The sequence below is a fragment of the Salvelinus alpinus genome, chromosome 3, assembly GCF_045679555.1.
Source record: "Salvelinus alpinus chromosome 3, SLU_Salpinus.1, whole genome shotgun sequence".
In the NCBI taxonomy this organism is placed as follows: domain Eukaryota; kingdom Metazoa; phylum Chordata; class Actinopteri; order Salmoniformes; family Salmonidae; genus Salvelinus; species Salvelinus alpinus.
In genome coordinates, this window is record NC_092088.1 from 73,466,507 (window position 1) to 73,480,881 (window position 14,375).

The 14,375-nt window shown below is 40.2% G+C and overlaps 2 protein-coding genes across 3 annotated transcripts in view; both read right to left on the minus strand.

Moving 5' to 3' along the window:
* The window catches only part of LOC139571266 (ADP-ribosylation factor 4-like), a 6,058-nt gene extending 3,616 nt beyond the window's left edge, over positions 1-2,442 (minus strand). Inside the window, exons 1-5 of the mRNA XM_071393969.1 lie at positions 1,826-2,442; positions 1,551-1,631; positions 1,320-1,429; positions 542-613; positions 92-220 (exon numbers count right to left, since the gene is read on the minus strand). Coding sequence (XP_071250070.1) covers positions 92-220; positions 542-613; positions 1,320-1,429; positions 1,551-1,631; positions 1,826-2,027 — 594 coding nt within the window. The 5' untranslated portion in view covers positions 2,028-2,442. The remainder of the gene's footprint in view (positions 1-91; positions 221-541; positions 614-1,319; positions 1,430-1,550; positions 1,632-1,825) is intronic.
* A 4,832-nt stretch (positions 2,443-7,274) lies between these two features.
* Positions 7,275-10,461, minus strand: LOC139571267 (ADP-ribosylation factor 4-like). 2 transcript variants are annotated; one of them, XM_071393970.1, is made up of 6 exons: positions 10,062-10,453; positions 9,787-9,867; positions 9,556-9,665; positions 8,778-8,849; positions 8,328-8,456; positions 7,275-7,769 (listed from the first exon to the last, which is right to left on the minus strand). In XM_071393970.1, the coding sequence occupies exons 1-6, from the start codon at positions 10,261-10,263 to the stop codon at positions 7,683-7,685; spliced, it is 681 nt and encodes a 226-aa protein (XP_071250071.1). In that variant the 5' UTR covers positions 10,264-10,453; the 3' UTR covers positions 7,275-7,682. The 2 variants fall into 2 exon arrangements, with proteins under 2 accessions (XP_071250071.1, XP_071250072.1); XM_071393971.1 differs by lacking the exon at positions 7,275-7,769 and adding an exon at positions 7,777-7,957 and having other exon boundaries at positions 10,062-10,461.
* Positions 10,462-14,375: the final 3,914 nt, after the last annotated feature.

Sequence of the window (14,375 nt, forward strand, 5' to 3'; positions counted from 1 at the left end):
GCTAGAAGATACCATAGACGTCCAGTCATTGCGCTAATGCTAGTTAGAGTTGGCTCGCGAAACCTTAGAGATTCTAGATGGTCATACTTACAGGAGTATTCAGTTGAAGTTTCCTCAGTCCCAGTTTATTTGTGATGTCACTGACAGACATGGCGTTGGGAAGGTCCTGTTTGTTGGCGAACACCAGCAGAACTACATCTCTCAACTGGTCTTCTTCAAGCTGTGGGTCAACAGCAAAGAACACAGGGAATCAGAACAGCCACAGTACTGACTGAGTTATTACACTTTTCTCTGTAATGTTGCATCGTGTGTGGAGGATCAATAACACAGAACACAGGGAATCAGAACAGTCACATTAAACAGGTAAACACTCTCTCCTATCTCTATTAGAACAGTCATATGACTGTGTTATTACATTCCTCGTAGGGAATCAGAAAGATCCCATTATACTGTTACTACGCTCCTCTCCGGTGGCCAAGAGCAAACTTAAGAGTTGCTATAGGAAAGTGTGGAAAGATTAATGGAAGGACAGATGACTCACCATGTTCTGCAGTTCCTCTGAAGCATCATTTATCCTCTCAGGATCGTTGCTGTCTACCACAAATATAAGACCCTGGATGAAGACATTGGAACACAGACACATCCTTTTAAGGAATGAGGAAAATTGGAATTGGAATTTGAGTTCATTTTCTGAATTGACTGGATTTGAAATGGATCCCATAGTTAAAGCTGTTAGGGTAAGAATACCTGAGTGTTTAAGTGAGGCTGTTAGGGTTAGTTGAGGCTGTTCGTTTAGGTTTATTAGGGTTAGGCTAGGTTGAGGCTGTTAGGGTTAGGTGAGGCTGTTAGGTTTAGGTGAGGCTGAGGCTGTTGGGGTTAGGTGAGGCTGTTGGGGTTAGGTGAGGCTGTTGGGGTTAGGTGAGGCTGTTAGGGTTAGGTGAGGCTGTTAGGGTTAGTTGAGGCTGGTAGATGAGGTTGTCAGAGTTAGTTGAGGCTGTTAGGGTTAGGGTTAGTTGAGAGTGTTAGGGTTAGTTGAGGCTGTTAGGGTTAGTTGAGAGTGTTAGTGTAACAGTTTAACTTTAGTCCGTTCCCTCGCCCCGACCCGGGCGCGAACCAGGGACCCTCTGCACACATCAACAACAGTCACCCACGAAGTATCGTTACCCATCGCTCCACAAAAGCCACGGCCCTTGCAGAGCAAGGGGAACCACTACATCAAGGTCTCAAAGCGAGTGACGTCACCGTTTGAAAGGCTATTAGCGCGCACCACCGCTAACTAGCTAGCCATTTCACATCGGTTACATTAGGGTTAGTATTACCTGAGTGTTCTGGTAGTAATGCTTCCACAGAGGTCTGATGACGTGCTGACCACCTACATCCCACACCGTGAAGCTGATGTTCTTGTACTCAACCGTTTCCACATTGAACCCTATGGTGATCAGCACAAAAGACATTCAGCTATGCTCTGTCTAGCAGTCCTGGGTCAAATACATATGAGAAGCAAAAGTTGTCAATCATTGGATATAGCCTATATATCAATCAATGCTTACCAATAGTGGGGATAGTAGTGACAACTTCTCCAAGTTTTAGTTTGTACAGGACTGTGGTCTTCCCTGCAGCATCTAACCCAACTGTAGGAACAATATGGATAATTTTAAAACCTAAGTAATATTAATAATATGCATATAATATAGGCCTATGTAAAATCAATCAAAAAAAGTAAATGTTATAACACATTGTAACAAATACATTGTAACATTGTACAAACATTGCAACATTGTAATAATAACACAATGACATTAACAACATTGGAAATAAGTCTTACCCATCAGAATTCTCATCTGTTTTTTCTCGAAGAAACGAGAGAAGAGTTGCGAAACCATAACACCCATTATTGCTGACAAAAATATGTTTCGCTTTTTCAAATAATCCGAAAGGAATGAAATCTGCAGCAGCCTATCTCGCGCTTCAAACAATTCTGCAGGGGTAGACAGCAGCACACACTGATTTATACGATTGGTTTGCATTGCGCTGCTTATATAGTCTACTCAGCCACATGTGTAACGGGACACCAACACAGAGCACTGTCATTTCAGGCTGGTCACACAGGTACAACAGTCAACTGACTGCGACGATTCCTCTCTACACGTTTCATCCACGTCACTTTCACTTTGTTGACCTCTGAATACAGGATGTTGTAATGTTTCTCATGTGTAGAGATAGAATCTGATTGGTCTACAAGGCTGCTATTCATTCTCTGTTAACTAAATGTTGTCTGAAGATAAAGCCGATGTCACACGAAGCAACCTGTACGCAAATGTTGTTGCAGGCAACAGAGTTGCATCTGGGTTGCTTCTTGAGTCAATTTCAATCGCGTTTGAATTGCTTCGTGTATCTGCAAAGTTCCTTGAGATCATGGTACTTACTACTTACATCTGCAACAGAAATTGCTTCCAGGTTGCTTCCTGTGAGTGATATCGGCTCTAGAGAGAAAGAGGTCTACTCCTGTGTGTGTGTGTGTGTTAGTGTGTGAATTTCTCAATGCTCTCTATTCAAGCAAATCAACAGAGAAAGAAACTGTGATGAAATAAAGACAAACCTTTTAGATCCTAGTGTCCTGTTTATTCACATAAAAATACTTTTTTGAAATCTAAAGGCACAGCCCAGATTGGTGCCAGTGTCTTAAGTAGTAGAACATGTTATTACTCCAAACTGGTGAAAGTGACAAGCTGACGTTTTTATTTTCGTCAAAAGCTATTTAATATCGAACAAGTGCCTTTGATTGGACGGCCTGCACATTCGCAGTTCGGCGCGAAACAACCGTTAAACCCGATGACGTGTTTCTACTGTTAGGATTTATGTTTATGCACTATAGCCTGCTACCATATTGTATGAAGATGAATATTGTTTTGTTACACACACACACAAACAATACAGATGTATGTGTGTAAAGACTGACCAACATTGAGTGAAAGGCCATAAAAGCTGTGGTCAATCTGGAGAGGGGAGGGGTGCATATCTCTAAGCCAACCAGGGAGGGTAGATTACTGGACAATACCATATTAGGAACTGTTTGAGTGTAGCATCGGGAAAGACACAAGACGGATCTAATCTACCCAACAACCAGATGCGGACAGAGGAGAGCACTAAGGGACTTGGACAAGTCCGAGTGCCAGCATAGGCTGGGCAAAGTTTAAACCGCGCTCAGCCTCTACTGTGATAGGCCAACAGACGCGTTGGAACTACGACATCACGGTATAAGAACAGCTGTTTACGTACTTCCTGCCAGTTCCCTGTTCTACCCTAAACATAATTAAAGAAAGTTAGCAGACCTGGCTTTTTATTTATCCTGATACCGGATTTGAATAACGCAACGCTCACACTACACATGAGCTTAGTTAGCCAAAGTTGGTCTGTCATCGCCTACAAGCGTGATAGGCTAAAACTGCTTCTCCAATAGAAATCCCCAGTATCTATAGTTTAGCTACATACAGTATAAGGATACTGAGGTCTGGACCTTATTTTTTGGAATAACAAAAATAAGTTATCAGTTGGGCTTCCCAGGGGCGCTGTTCTCCAGAGTCCCTCATTTATTTTTGTTGATCACTGTCACTCAATCGTTTATCAAAATGGCATAAATCATGGCCAAATGTGTAGAATCGCGGGAAATTAGCTTTAAAACGGCCAACATTTCTCCCCACCCTGTGGCAAAATGTATAGAATTGCAGGAAATAAGCTGTAAAACTACAAACATTTTTTTTATAGCTATTAGGCTATGTGTTTGTAGATCGACTGAGGTGAATGAAATTACAGCAACCAATGTGTTAATGGCTGGGGTAATTTTGTTTGTGTGACAAAGTGAAATTGTAGTTTCCATCAACCTCACTCGTGCTGCATGCAATGTAATTATTGTAGAACAACGCTGTTCGCAGGCAGATAGTGGGTGAAACCATTCACTTTCCTTTCATTATGAGTTGTCGAATTCATACAAATATTTACTGCCATTGTAGTAAGGTTGGCAATATGAGAGGTCTTCAAGTACCTTTTTTGTATTATTTTCAAGTTTTCATAGCAATCGGTAATCTGCATTTTTGGACGCCGATTATGGCCGATTACATTGCATTCCACGAGGAAACTGCGTGGCAGGCTGACCTCCTGTTACGCGAGTGCAGCAAGGAGCCAAGGTAAGTTGCTAGCTAGCATTAAACTTATCTTATAAAAAACAATCAATCTTCACATAATCACTAGTTAACTACACATGGTTGATGATATTACTAGGTTAACAAGCTTGTCCTGCCTGCGTTGCATATAATCAATGAGGTGTCTGTTAATTTATCATCGAATCACAGCCTGCTTCGCCAAACGGGGATGATTTAACAAAAGCGCATTCGCGAAAAAAGCACAATCGTTGCACGAATGTACCTAACCATAAACATCAATGCCTTTCTTAAAATCAATCCAAAGAAGTATATATTTTTAAACCTGCATATTTAGTTAAAGTAAATTTATGTTAGCAGGAAATATTAACTAGGGAAATTGTGTCACTTCTCTTGCGTTCATTGCACTCAGAGTCAGGGTATATGCAACACTTTGGGCCGCCTGGCTCATTGCAAACTAATTTGCCAGAATTTTACATAACTATGACATAACATTGAAGGTTGTGCAATGTAACAGCAATATTTAGACTTAGGGTTGCCACCCGTTCGATAAAATACGTAACGGTTCCATATTTCACTGAAAGAATAAACGTTTTGTTTTCTAAATGGTCGTTTCTGGATTTGACCATATTAATGACCAAAGGCTTGTATTTCTGTGTTTATTATATTATAATTAAGTCTATAATTTGATATTTGATAGAGCAGTCTGACTGACCGGTGGTAGGCATTCATTCAAACTTTCGTGCGTTTGCCAGCAGCTCTTAGCAATGCTTGAATCACAACGCTGTTTATGACTTCAAGCCAATCAACTCCTGAAATTAGGCTGGCAATACTAAATTGCCTATTAGAACATACAATAGTCAAAGGAATATGAAATACAAATGGTATAGAGAGAAATAGTCGACGCGTCATAATTCCTATATTAACTACAACCTAAAACTTCTTAACTGGGAATATTGAAGAACTGGGAATATTGAACCACCAGCTTTAATATGTTCTGAGCAAGGAACTTAAATGTTGGCTTTTTGACATGGCACATATTGCACTTTTAATTTCTTCTCCAACACTGTGTTTTTGCATTATTTAAACCCAATTGAGCATGTTTCATTATTTATTTGAGACAAAGGTGATTTTATTTATGTATTATATTAAGTTAAAACAAAAGTGTTCATTGTTCATTCAGTATTGTTGTAAATGTCATTATTACACACACACATATATATATATATATATATAAATCAGCCGTTTAAACCGTATCGGCTTTTCTTGGACCTCCAATAATCGGTATCGGTATCGGCGTTGAAAAATCATAATCTGCCGACCTCTACTTCAAAGAACAAGTAATGGGTTTTGAGTGCTTCTCCCCTATTTGGAAAGTTGGTCTGCCTGCTCTTCAGTCTGAGAGAGATATGCTGAAAGCTGGTTCGTGTCTCATTTCTCTGTCCATAAAAACTGTTTAAAACTGTGTAACACAATAGTGTCTTTTGAAAACCGTTTCATATATCACAAAGTCAATAGCCAATGGGGCTATGTATATATTTATGTTGTCGTTAATGTATTTATAGTCTATTTCGGCAAGTTAACCAAGGGTTTGCTGGCTTAGATAGCCATGTTAATGACGAGGTAACTAGCACCGTCAGTGAACTGTAATGTCACCCTAGCTATTTCTTGCAGTTGATTTATTGGTAATTCAAGACATCTTTTTTATTTGTATGAAATTTTTTTATACCCCTTTTTCTCCCCAATTTAATGTTATCCAATTGGTAGTTACACTCATGTCCCATCACTGCAACTTCCGTACGGACTCTGGAGAGGCAAAGGTCGAGAGTTTTGGTGGTTCCAAAATTCTTCCATTTAAGAATGATGGAGGCCACTGTGTTCTTGGGGACGTTCAATGCTGCAGACATTTTTTGGTACCCTTCCCAGATCTGTGCCTCGACACAATCCTGTCTCGGAGCTCTGCGGACAATTCCTTCGACCTCATGGCTTGGTTTTTGCTCAGACATGCTCTGTCAACTGTGAGACCTTATTTAGACAGGTGTGTGCCTTTCCAAATCATGTCCAATCAATTGAATTCACCACAGGTGGACTCCAATCAAGTTGTAGAAATATCTCAAGGATGATCAATGGAAACAGGATGCACCTGAGCTAAAATTTGAGTCTCATAGCAAAGGGTCTGAATACTTATGTCAATAAGGTATTCATTTACATTTTTCAAAAGAATGTAAACCTCTTTTCGCTTCGTCATTATAGGGTATTGTGTGTAGATTGATGAGGATAATATTACATTTAAGAATAAGGCACTAACGTCACAAAATGTGGAAAAAGTCTAGGGGTCTGAATACTTTCCGAATGCACTGTACGTAGGCCTTCTAATATTTACCAAAACAACACTGTGGTGAGGCCATGTCTGTTACAGTTCAGGAAAACGGTACTAAATACTGTAGATTAGAAGCATGATTTCCTTTATTCCTTTATTGGCCCAAAAAGACAAATGGGACTGAGAGATTATTCTCCCACACTGTAAAGGTTAATGCTCGGATAGTCCTCATTTCACATCTCCCTCAGTGAAATTGAAGCCCACTGTGTAGACGTCAATTCAACGTCTTTTCCACGTTGGTTCAGCGTAATTTAATTGAAATGATGTGGAAACAATGTTGATTCAACCAGTGTGTGCCCAATGGGAGATATCTATCTCAGCACAATGCTGTTTCTTGGAAAATAAGACAGCAAGCACTGGGATCGTGTAATGCTGTTGAAATTGAAGTATCTGAACCTCCAAGAGCTCACAACCTTATACTCTACAATCAATACTATCATGTTAAGGCTATATACTGTAGTTTAAACGTTTTTATATAACATACTGTTTATTTAATCAAGGAATGCTGTCATACATTCTCCATGCAATTTTGAGGCCCTACCTTTAGATGTCGATATTGCATTGTTAAAATGTTCGCAAATATGTCCCCGACGAGTTTTAGTCTTGGTCTCCATTACACAGACCCTGCAGTGATGATGAGGGAAATTACAAAAAACAATTGTCTTCTATTTGTTGTTTCTGAATTGTTACTCTTCCATCTGCACAGTGACCTAACCCACAAAGAAAACGACTGCAGATACATTTAAACACATTATTTTATTAGAGGTAGTGAGGTATTGGAAATCAGGAAATAAATACAGGGGGTTTGATAAAGAATCTGCTTACATTCATTCAGTGATACAATTATTTTAACATAAAACATTTATAACTTTACATGTTACAATATGTGCAATACATTGGAAATTTTTTTTTTTAAATGGAAACTTTTCAGAAAGGCACTTCTGATTGTATGGTTGTCCTTGAGTAAACGTTGTGTCCTGGTCGTTCTTAAGACGGGCTGAGCGCAGCTGTTACAGGGTGCTCCTAGACACTGATCTTGGGTCAGTACATTTCCCCCACTAATGGTTAAGGTTAGGATTGGGGAGGGGAAGCTGATCCTAGACCTGTACATAGGGATAACTTCATCCCAGAGCCAACTCAGCTAGTTAGCGCTTGGAAAGCTGGTCAGCCAACCAGTCCAGTCCCTCCAACAGACCTGAACCCTGGGTCGCACAGGTAGCCTGGACAAACCACTGAGGAGAGAGGACAAACATTCAGTCATTAAAACAGTCAGTCATTAACAGGTAGCCTGGACAAACCACTGAGGAGAGAGGACAAACAGTCAGTCATTAAAACAGTCAGTCATTAACAGGTAGCCTGGACAAACCACTGAGGAGAGAGGACAAAAAGTCCGTCATTAACAGGTAGCCTGGACAAACCACTGAGATGACAAACAATCAGAGTGCATTATTTACCAAATCTGGGCAGGGAATCTATCCGAGGCGCGTTGTAGAGTTTGACATTTAAAAGGATACATCAGGATTTTGGGAATGACGCCCTTTATCTACTTCCCCAGAGCCAGATGAACTCATGGACACCATTTTATGTCTCTGCATGCAGTTTGAAGAAAGTTTCTCATTAGCATTAGCGCGATTGCTAAGTAGTGTTAGCTCAATGACTGGAAGTCTATGGTAACTGCTAGCATGGTAACAGCTAGCATGCTAGTGTATACTATAGACTCCTAGTCATTGCGCTAACGCTAGGTAGAGTTGGCTCGCGAAACCTTAGAGATTCTAGATGGTCATACTTACAGGAGTATTCAGTTGAAGTTTCCTCAGTCCCAGTTTATTTGTGATGTCACTGACAGACATGGCGTTGGGAAGGTCCTGTTTGTTGGCGAACACCAGCAGAACTACATCTCTCAACTGGTCCTCTTCAAGCTGTGGGTCAACAGCAAAGAACACAGGGAATCAGAACAGCCACAGTACTGACTGAGTTATTACACTTTTCTCTGTAATGTTGCATCGTGTGTGGAGGATCAATAACACAGAACACAGGGAATCAGAACAGTCACATTAAACAGGTAAACACTCTCTCCTATCTCTATTAGAACAGTCATATGACTGTATTATTACATTCCTCGTAGGGAATCAGAAAGATCCCATTATACTGTTACTACGCTCCTCTCCGGTGGCCAAGAGCAAACTTAAGAGTTGCTATAGGAAAGTGTGGAAAGATTAATGGAAGGACAGATGACTCACCATGTTCTGCAGTTCCTCTGAAGCATCATTTATCCTCTCAGGATCGTTGCTGTCTACCACAAATATAAGACCCTGGATGAAGACATTGGAACACAGACGCATTCTTTTAAGGAATGAGGAAAATTGGAATTGGAATTTGAGTTCATTTTCTGAATTGACTGGATTTGAAATGGATCCCATAGTTAAGGCTGTTAGGGTAAGAATACCTGAGTGTTTAAGTGAGGCTGTTAGGGTTAGTTGAGGCTGTTCGTTTAGGTTTATTAGGGTTAGGCTAGGTTGAGGCTGTTAGGGTTAGGTGAGGCTGTTAGGTTTAGGTGAGGCTGAGGCTGTTGGGGTTAGGTGAGGCTGTTGGGGTTAGGTGAGGCTGTTAGGGTTAGGTGAGGCTGTTAGGGTTAGGTGAGGCTGTTAGGGTTAGTTGAGGCTGGTAGATGAGGTTGTCAGAGTTAGTTGAGGCTGTTAGGGTTAGGGTTAGTTGAGAGTGTTAGGGTTAGTTGAGGCTGTTAGGGTTAGTTGAGAGTGTTAGTGTAACAGTTTAACTTTAGTCCGTTCCCTCGCCCCGACCCGGGCGCGAACCAGGGACCCTCTGCACACATCAACAACAGTCACCCACGAAGTATCGTTACCCATCGCTCCACAAAAGCCACGGCCCTTGCAGAGCAAGGGGAACCACTACATCAAGGTCTCAAAGCGAGTGACGTCACCGTTTGAAAGGCTATTAGCGCGCACCACCGCTAACTAGCTAGCCATTTCACATCGGTTACATTAGGGTTAGTATTACCTGAGTGTTCTGGTAGTAATGCTTCCACAGAGGTCTGATGACGTGCTGACCACCTACATCCCACACCGTGAAGCTGATGTTCTTGTACTCAACCGTTTCCACATTGAACCCTATGGTGATCAGCACAAAAGACATTCAGCTATGCTCTGTCTAGCAGTCCTGGGTCAAATACATATGAGAAGCAAAAGTTGTCAATCATTGGATATAGCCTATATATCAATCAATGCTTACCAATAGTGGGGATAGTAGTGACAACTTCTCCAAGTTTTAGTTTGTACAGGACTGTGGTCTTCCCTGCAGCATCTAACCCAACTGTAGGAACAATATGGATAATTTTAAAACCTAAGTAATATTAATAATATGCATATAATATAGGCCTATGTAAAATCAATCAAAAAAAGTAAATGTTATAACACATTGTAACAAATACATTGTAACATTGTACAAACATTGCAACATTGTAATAATAACACAATGACATTAACAACATTGGAAATAAGTCTTACCCATCAGAATTCTCATCTGTTTTTTCTCGAAGAAACGAGAGAAGAGTTGCGAAACCATAACACCCATTATTGCTGACAAAAATATGTTTCGCTTTTTCAAATAATCCGAAAGGAATGAAATCTGCAGCAGCCTATCTCGCGCTTCAAACAATTCTGCAGGGGTAGACAGCAGCACACACTGATTTATACGATTGGTTTGCATTGCGCTGCTTATATAGTCTACTCAGCCACATGTGTAACGGGACACCAACACAGAGCACTGTCATTTCAGGCTGGTCACACAGGTACAACAGTCAACTGACTGCGACGATTCCTCTCTACACGTTTCATCCACGTCACTTTCACTTTGTTGACCTCTGAATACAGGATGTTGTAATGTTTCTCATGTGTAGAGATAGAATCTGATTGGTCTACAAGGCTGCTATTCATTCTCTGTTAACTAAATGTTGTCTGAAGATAAAGCCGATGTCACACGAAGCAACCTGTACGCAAATGTTGTTGCAGGCAACAGAGTTGCATCTGGGTTGCTTCTTGAGTCAATTTCAATCGCGTTTGAATTGCTTCGTGTATCTGCAAAGTTCCTTGAGATCATGGTACTTACTACTTACATCTGCAACAGAAATTGCTTCCAGGTTGCTTCCTGTGAGTGATATCGGCTCTAGAGAGAAAGAGGTCTACTCCTGTGTGTGTGTGTGTGTTAGTGTGTGAATTTCTCAATGCTCTCTATTCAAGCAAATCAACAGAGAAAGAAACTGTGATGAAATAAAGACAAACCTTTTAGATCCTAGTGTCCTGTTTATTCACATAAAAATACTTTTTTGAAATCTAAAGGCACAGCCCAGATTGGTGCCAGTGTCTTAAGTAGTAGAACATGTTATTACTCCAAACTGGTGAAAGTGACAAGCTGACGTTTTTATTTTCGTCAAAAGCTATTTAATATCGAACAAGTGCCTTTGATTGGACGGCCTGCACATTCGCAGTTCGGCGCGAAACAACCGTTAAACCCGATGACGTGTTTCTACTGTTAGGATTTATGTTTATGCACTATAGCCTGCTACCATATTGTATGAAGATGAATATTGTTTTGTTACACACACACACAAACAATACAGATGTATGTGTGTAAAGACTGACCAACATTGAGTGAAAGGCCATAAAAGCTGTGGTCAATCTGGAGAGGGGAGGGGTGCATATCTCTAAGCCAACCAGGGAGGGTAGATTACTGGACAATACCATATTAGGAACTGTTTGAGTGTAGCATCGGGAAAGACACAAGACGGATCTAATCTACCCAACAACCAGATGCGGACAGAGGAGAGCACTAAGGGACTTGGACAAGTCCGAGTGCCAGCATAGGCTGGGCAAAGTTTAAACCGCGCTCAGCCTCTACTGTGATAGGCCAACAGACGCGTTGGAACTACGACATCACGGTATAAGAACAGCTGTTTACGTACTTCCTGCCAGTTCCCTGTTCTACCCTAAACATAATTAAAGAAAGTTAGCAGACCTGGCTTTTTATTTATCCTGATACCGGATTTGAATAACGCAACGCTCACACTACACATGAGCTTAGTTAGCCAAAGTTGGTCTGTCATCGCCTACAAGCGTGATAGGCTAAAACTGCTTCTCCAATAGAAATCCCCAGTATCTATAGTTTAGCTACATACAGTATAAGGATACTGAGGTCTGGACCTTATTTTTTGGAATAACAAAAATAAGTTATCAGTTGGGCTTCCCAGGGGCGCTGTTCTCCAGAGTCCCTCATTTATTTTTGTTGATCACTGTCACTCAATCGTTTATCAAAATGGCATAAATCATGGCCAAATGTGTAGAATCGCGGGAAATTAGCTTTAAAACGGCCAACATTTCTCCCCACCCTGTGGCAAAATGTATAGAATTGCAGGAAATAAGCTGTAAAACTACAAACATTTTTTTTATAGCTATTAGGCTATGTGTTTGTAGATCGACTGAGGTGAATGAAATTACAGCAACCAATGTGTTAATGGCTGGGGTAATTTTGTTTGTGTGACAAAGTGAAATTGTAGTTTCCATCAACCTCACTCGTGCTGCATGCAATGTAATTATTGTAGAACAACGCTGTTCGCAGGCAGATAGTGGGTGAAACCATTCACTTTCCTTTCATTATGAGTTGTCGAATTCATACAAATATTTACTGCCATTGTAGTAAGGTTGGCAATATGAGAGGTCTTCAAGTACCTTTTTTGTATTATTTTCAAGTTTTCATAGCAATCGGTAATCTGCATTTTTGGACGCCGATTATGGCCGATTACATTGCATTCCACGAGGAAACTGCGTGGCAGGCTGACCTCCTGTTACGCGAGTGCAGCAAGGAGCCAAGGTAAGTTGCTAGCTAGCATTAAACTTATCTTATAAAAAACAATCAATCTTCACATAATCACTAGTTAACTACACATGGTTGATGATATTACTAGGTTAACAAGCTTGTCCTGCCTGCGTTGCATATAATCAATGAGGTGTCTGTTAATTTATCATCGAATCACAGCCTGCTTCGCCAAACGGGGATGATTTAACAAAAGCGCATTCGCGAAAAAAGCACAATCGTTGCACGAATGTACCTAACCATAAACATCAATGCCTTTCTTAAAATCAATCCAAAGAAGTATATATTTTTAAACCTGCATATTTAGTTAAAGTAAATTTATGTTAGCAGGAAATATTAACTAGGGAAATTGTGTCACTTCTCTTGCGTTCATTGCACTCAGAGTCAGGGTATATGCAACACTTTGGGCCGCCTGGCTCATTGCAAACTAATTTGCCAGAATTTTACATAACTATGACATAACATTGAAGGTTGTGCAATGTAACAGCAATATTTAGACTTAGGGTTGCCACCCGTTCGATAAAATACGTAACGGTTCCATATTTCACTGAAAGAATAAACGTTTTGTTTTCTAAATGGTCGTTTCTGGATTTGACCATATTAATGACCAAAGGCTTGTATTTCTGTGTTTATTATATTATAATTAAGTCTATAATTTGATATTTGATAGAGCAGTCTGACTGACCGGTGGTAGGCATTCATTCAAACTTTCGTGCGTTTGCCAGCAGCTCTTAGCAATGCTTGAATCACAACGCTGTTTATGACTTCAAGCCAATCAACTCCTGAAATTAGGCTGGCAATACTAAATTGCCTATTAGAACATACAATAGTCAAAGGAATATGAAATACAAATGGTATAGAGAGAAATAGTCGACGCGTCATAATTCCTATATTAACTACAACCTAAAACTTCTTAACTGGGAATATTGAAGAACTGGGAATATTGAACCACCAGCTTTAATATGTTCTGAGCAAGGAACTTAAATGTTGGCTTTTTGACATGGCACATATTGCACTTTTAATTTCTTCTCCAACACTGTGTTTTTGCATTATTTAAACCCAATTGAGCATGTTTCATTATTTATTTGAGACAAAGGTGATTTTATTTATGTATTATATTAAGTTAAAACAAAAGTGTTCATTGTTCATTCAGTATTGTTGTAAATGTCATTATTACACACACACATATATATATATATATATATAAATCAGCCGTTTAAACCGTATCGGCTTTTCTTGGACCTCCAATAATCGGTATCGGTATCGGCGTTGAAAAATCATAATCTGCCGACCTCTACTTCAAAGAACAAGTAATGGGTTTTGAGTGCTTCTCCCCTATTTGGAAAGTTGGTCTGCCTGCTCTTCAGTCTGAGAGAGATATGCTGAAAGCTGGTTCGTGTCTCATTTCTCTGTCCATAAAAACTGTTTAAAACTGTGTAACACAATAGTGTCTTTTGAAAACCGTTTCATATATCACAAAGTCAATAGCCAATGGGGCTATGTATATATTTATGTTGTCGTTAATGTATTTATAGTCTATTTCGGCAAGTTAACCAAGGGTTTGCTGGCTTAGATAGCCATGTTAATGACGAGGTAACTAGCACCGTCAGTGAACTGTAATGTCACCCTAGCTATTTCTTGCAGTTGATTTATTGGTAATTCAAGACATCTTTTTTATTTGTATGAAATTTTTTTATACCCCTTTTTCTCCCCAATTTAATGTTATCCAATTGGTAGTTACACTCATGTCCCATCACTGCAACTTCCGTACGGACTCTGGAGAGGCAAAGGTCGAGAGTTTTGGTGGTTCCAAAATTCTTCCATTTAAGAATGATGGAGGCCACTGTGTTCTTGGGGACGTTCAATGCTGCAGACATTTTTTGGTACCCTTCCCAGATCTGTGCCTCGACACAATCCTGTCTCGGAGCTCTGCGGACAATTCCTTCGACCTC

Bases quoted from the DNA above. Each gene is read 5' to 3' on its own strand.
- LOC139571267 (XM_071393970.1), bottom strand. From the start codon at position 10,263: ATGCAAACCAATCGTATAAATCAGTGTGTGCTGCTGTCTACCCCTGCA. The intron at 9,666-9,786 runs GTAAGCATTGAT...TGATCACCATAG, and splicing joins CACTACTATCCCCACTATTG to GGTTCAATGTGGAAACGGTT. The intron at 8,457-8,777 runs GTGAGTCATCTG...GTTGACCCACAG, and splicing joins CAGAGGAACTGCAGAACATG to CTTGAAGAGGACCAGTTGAG.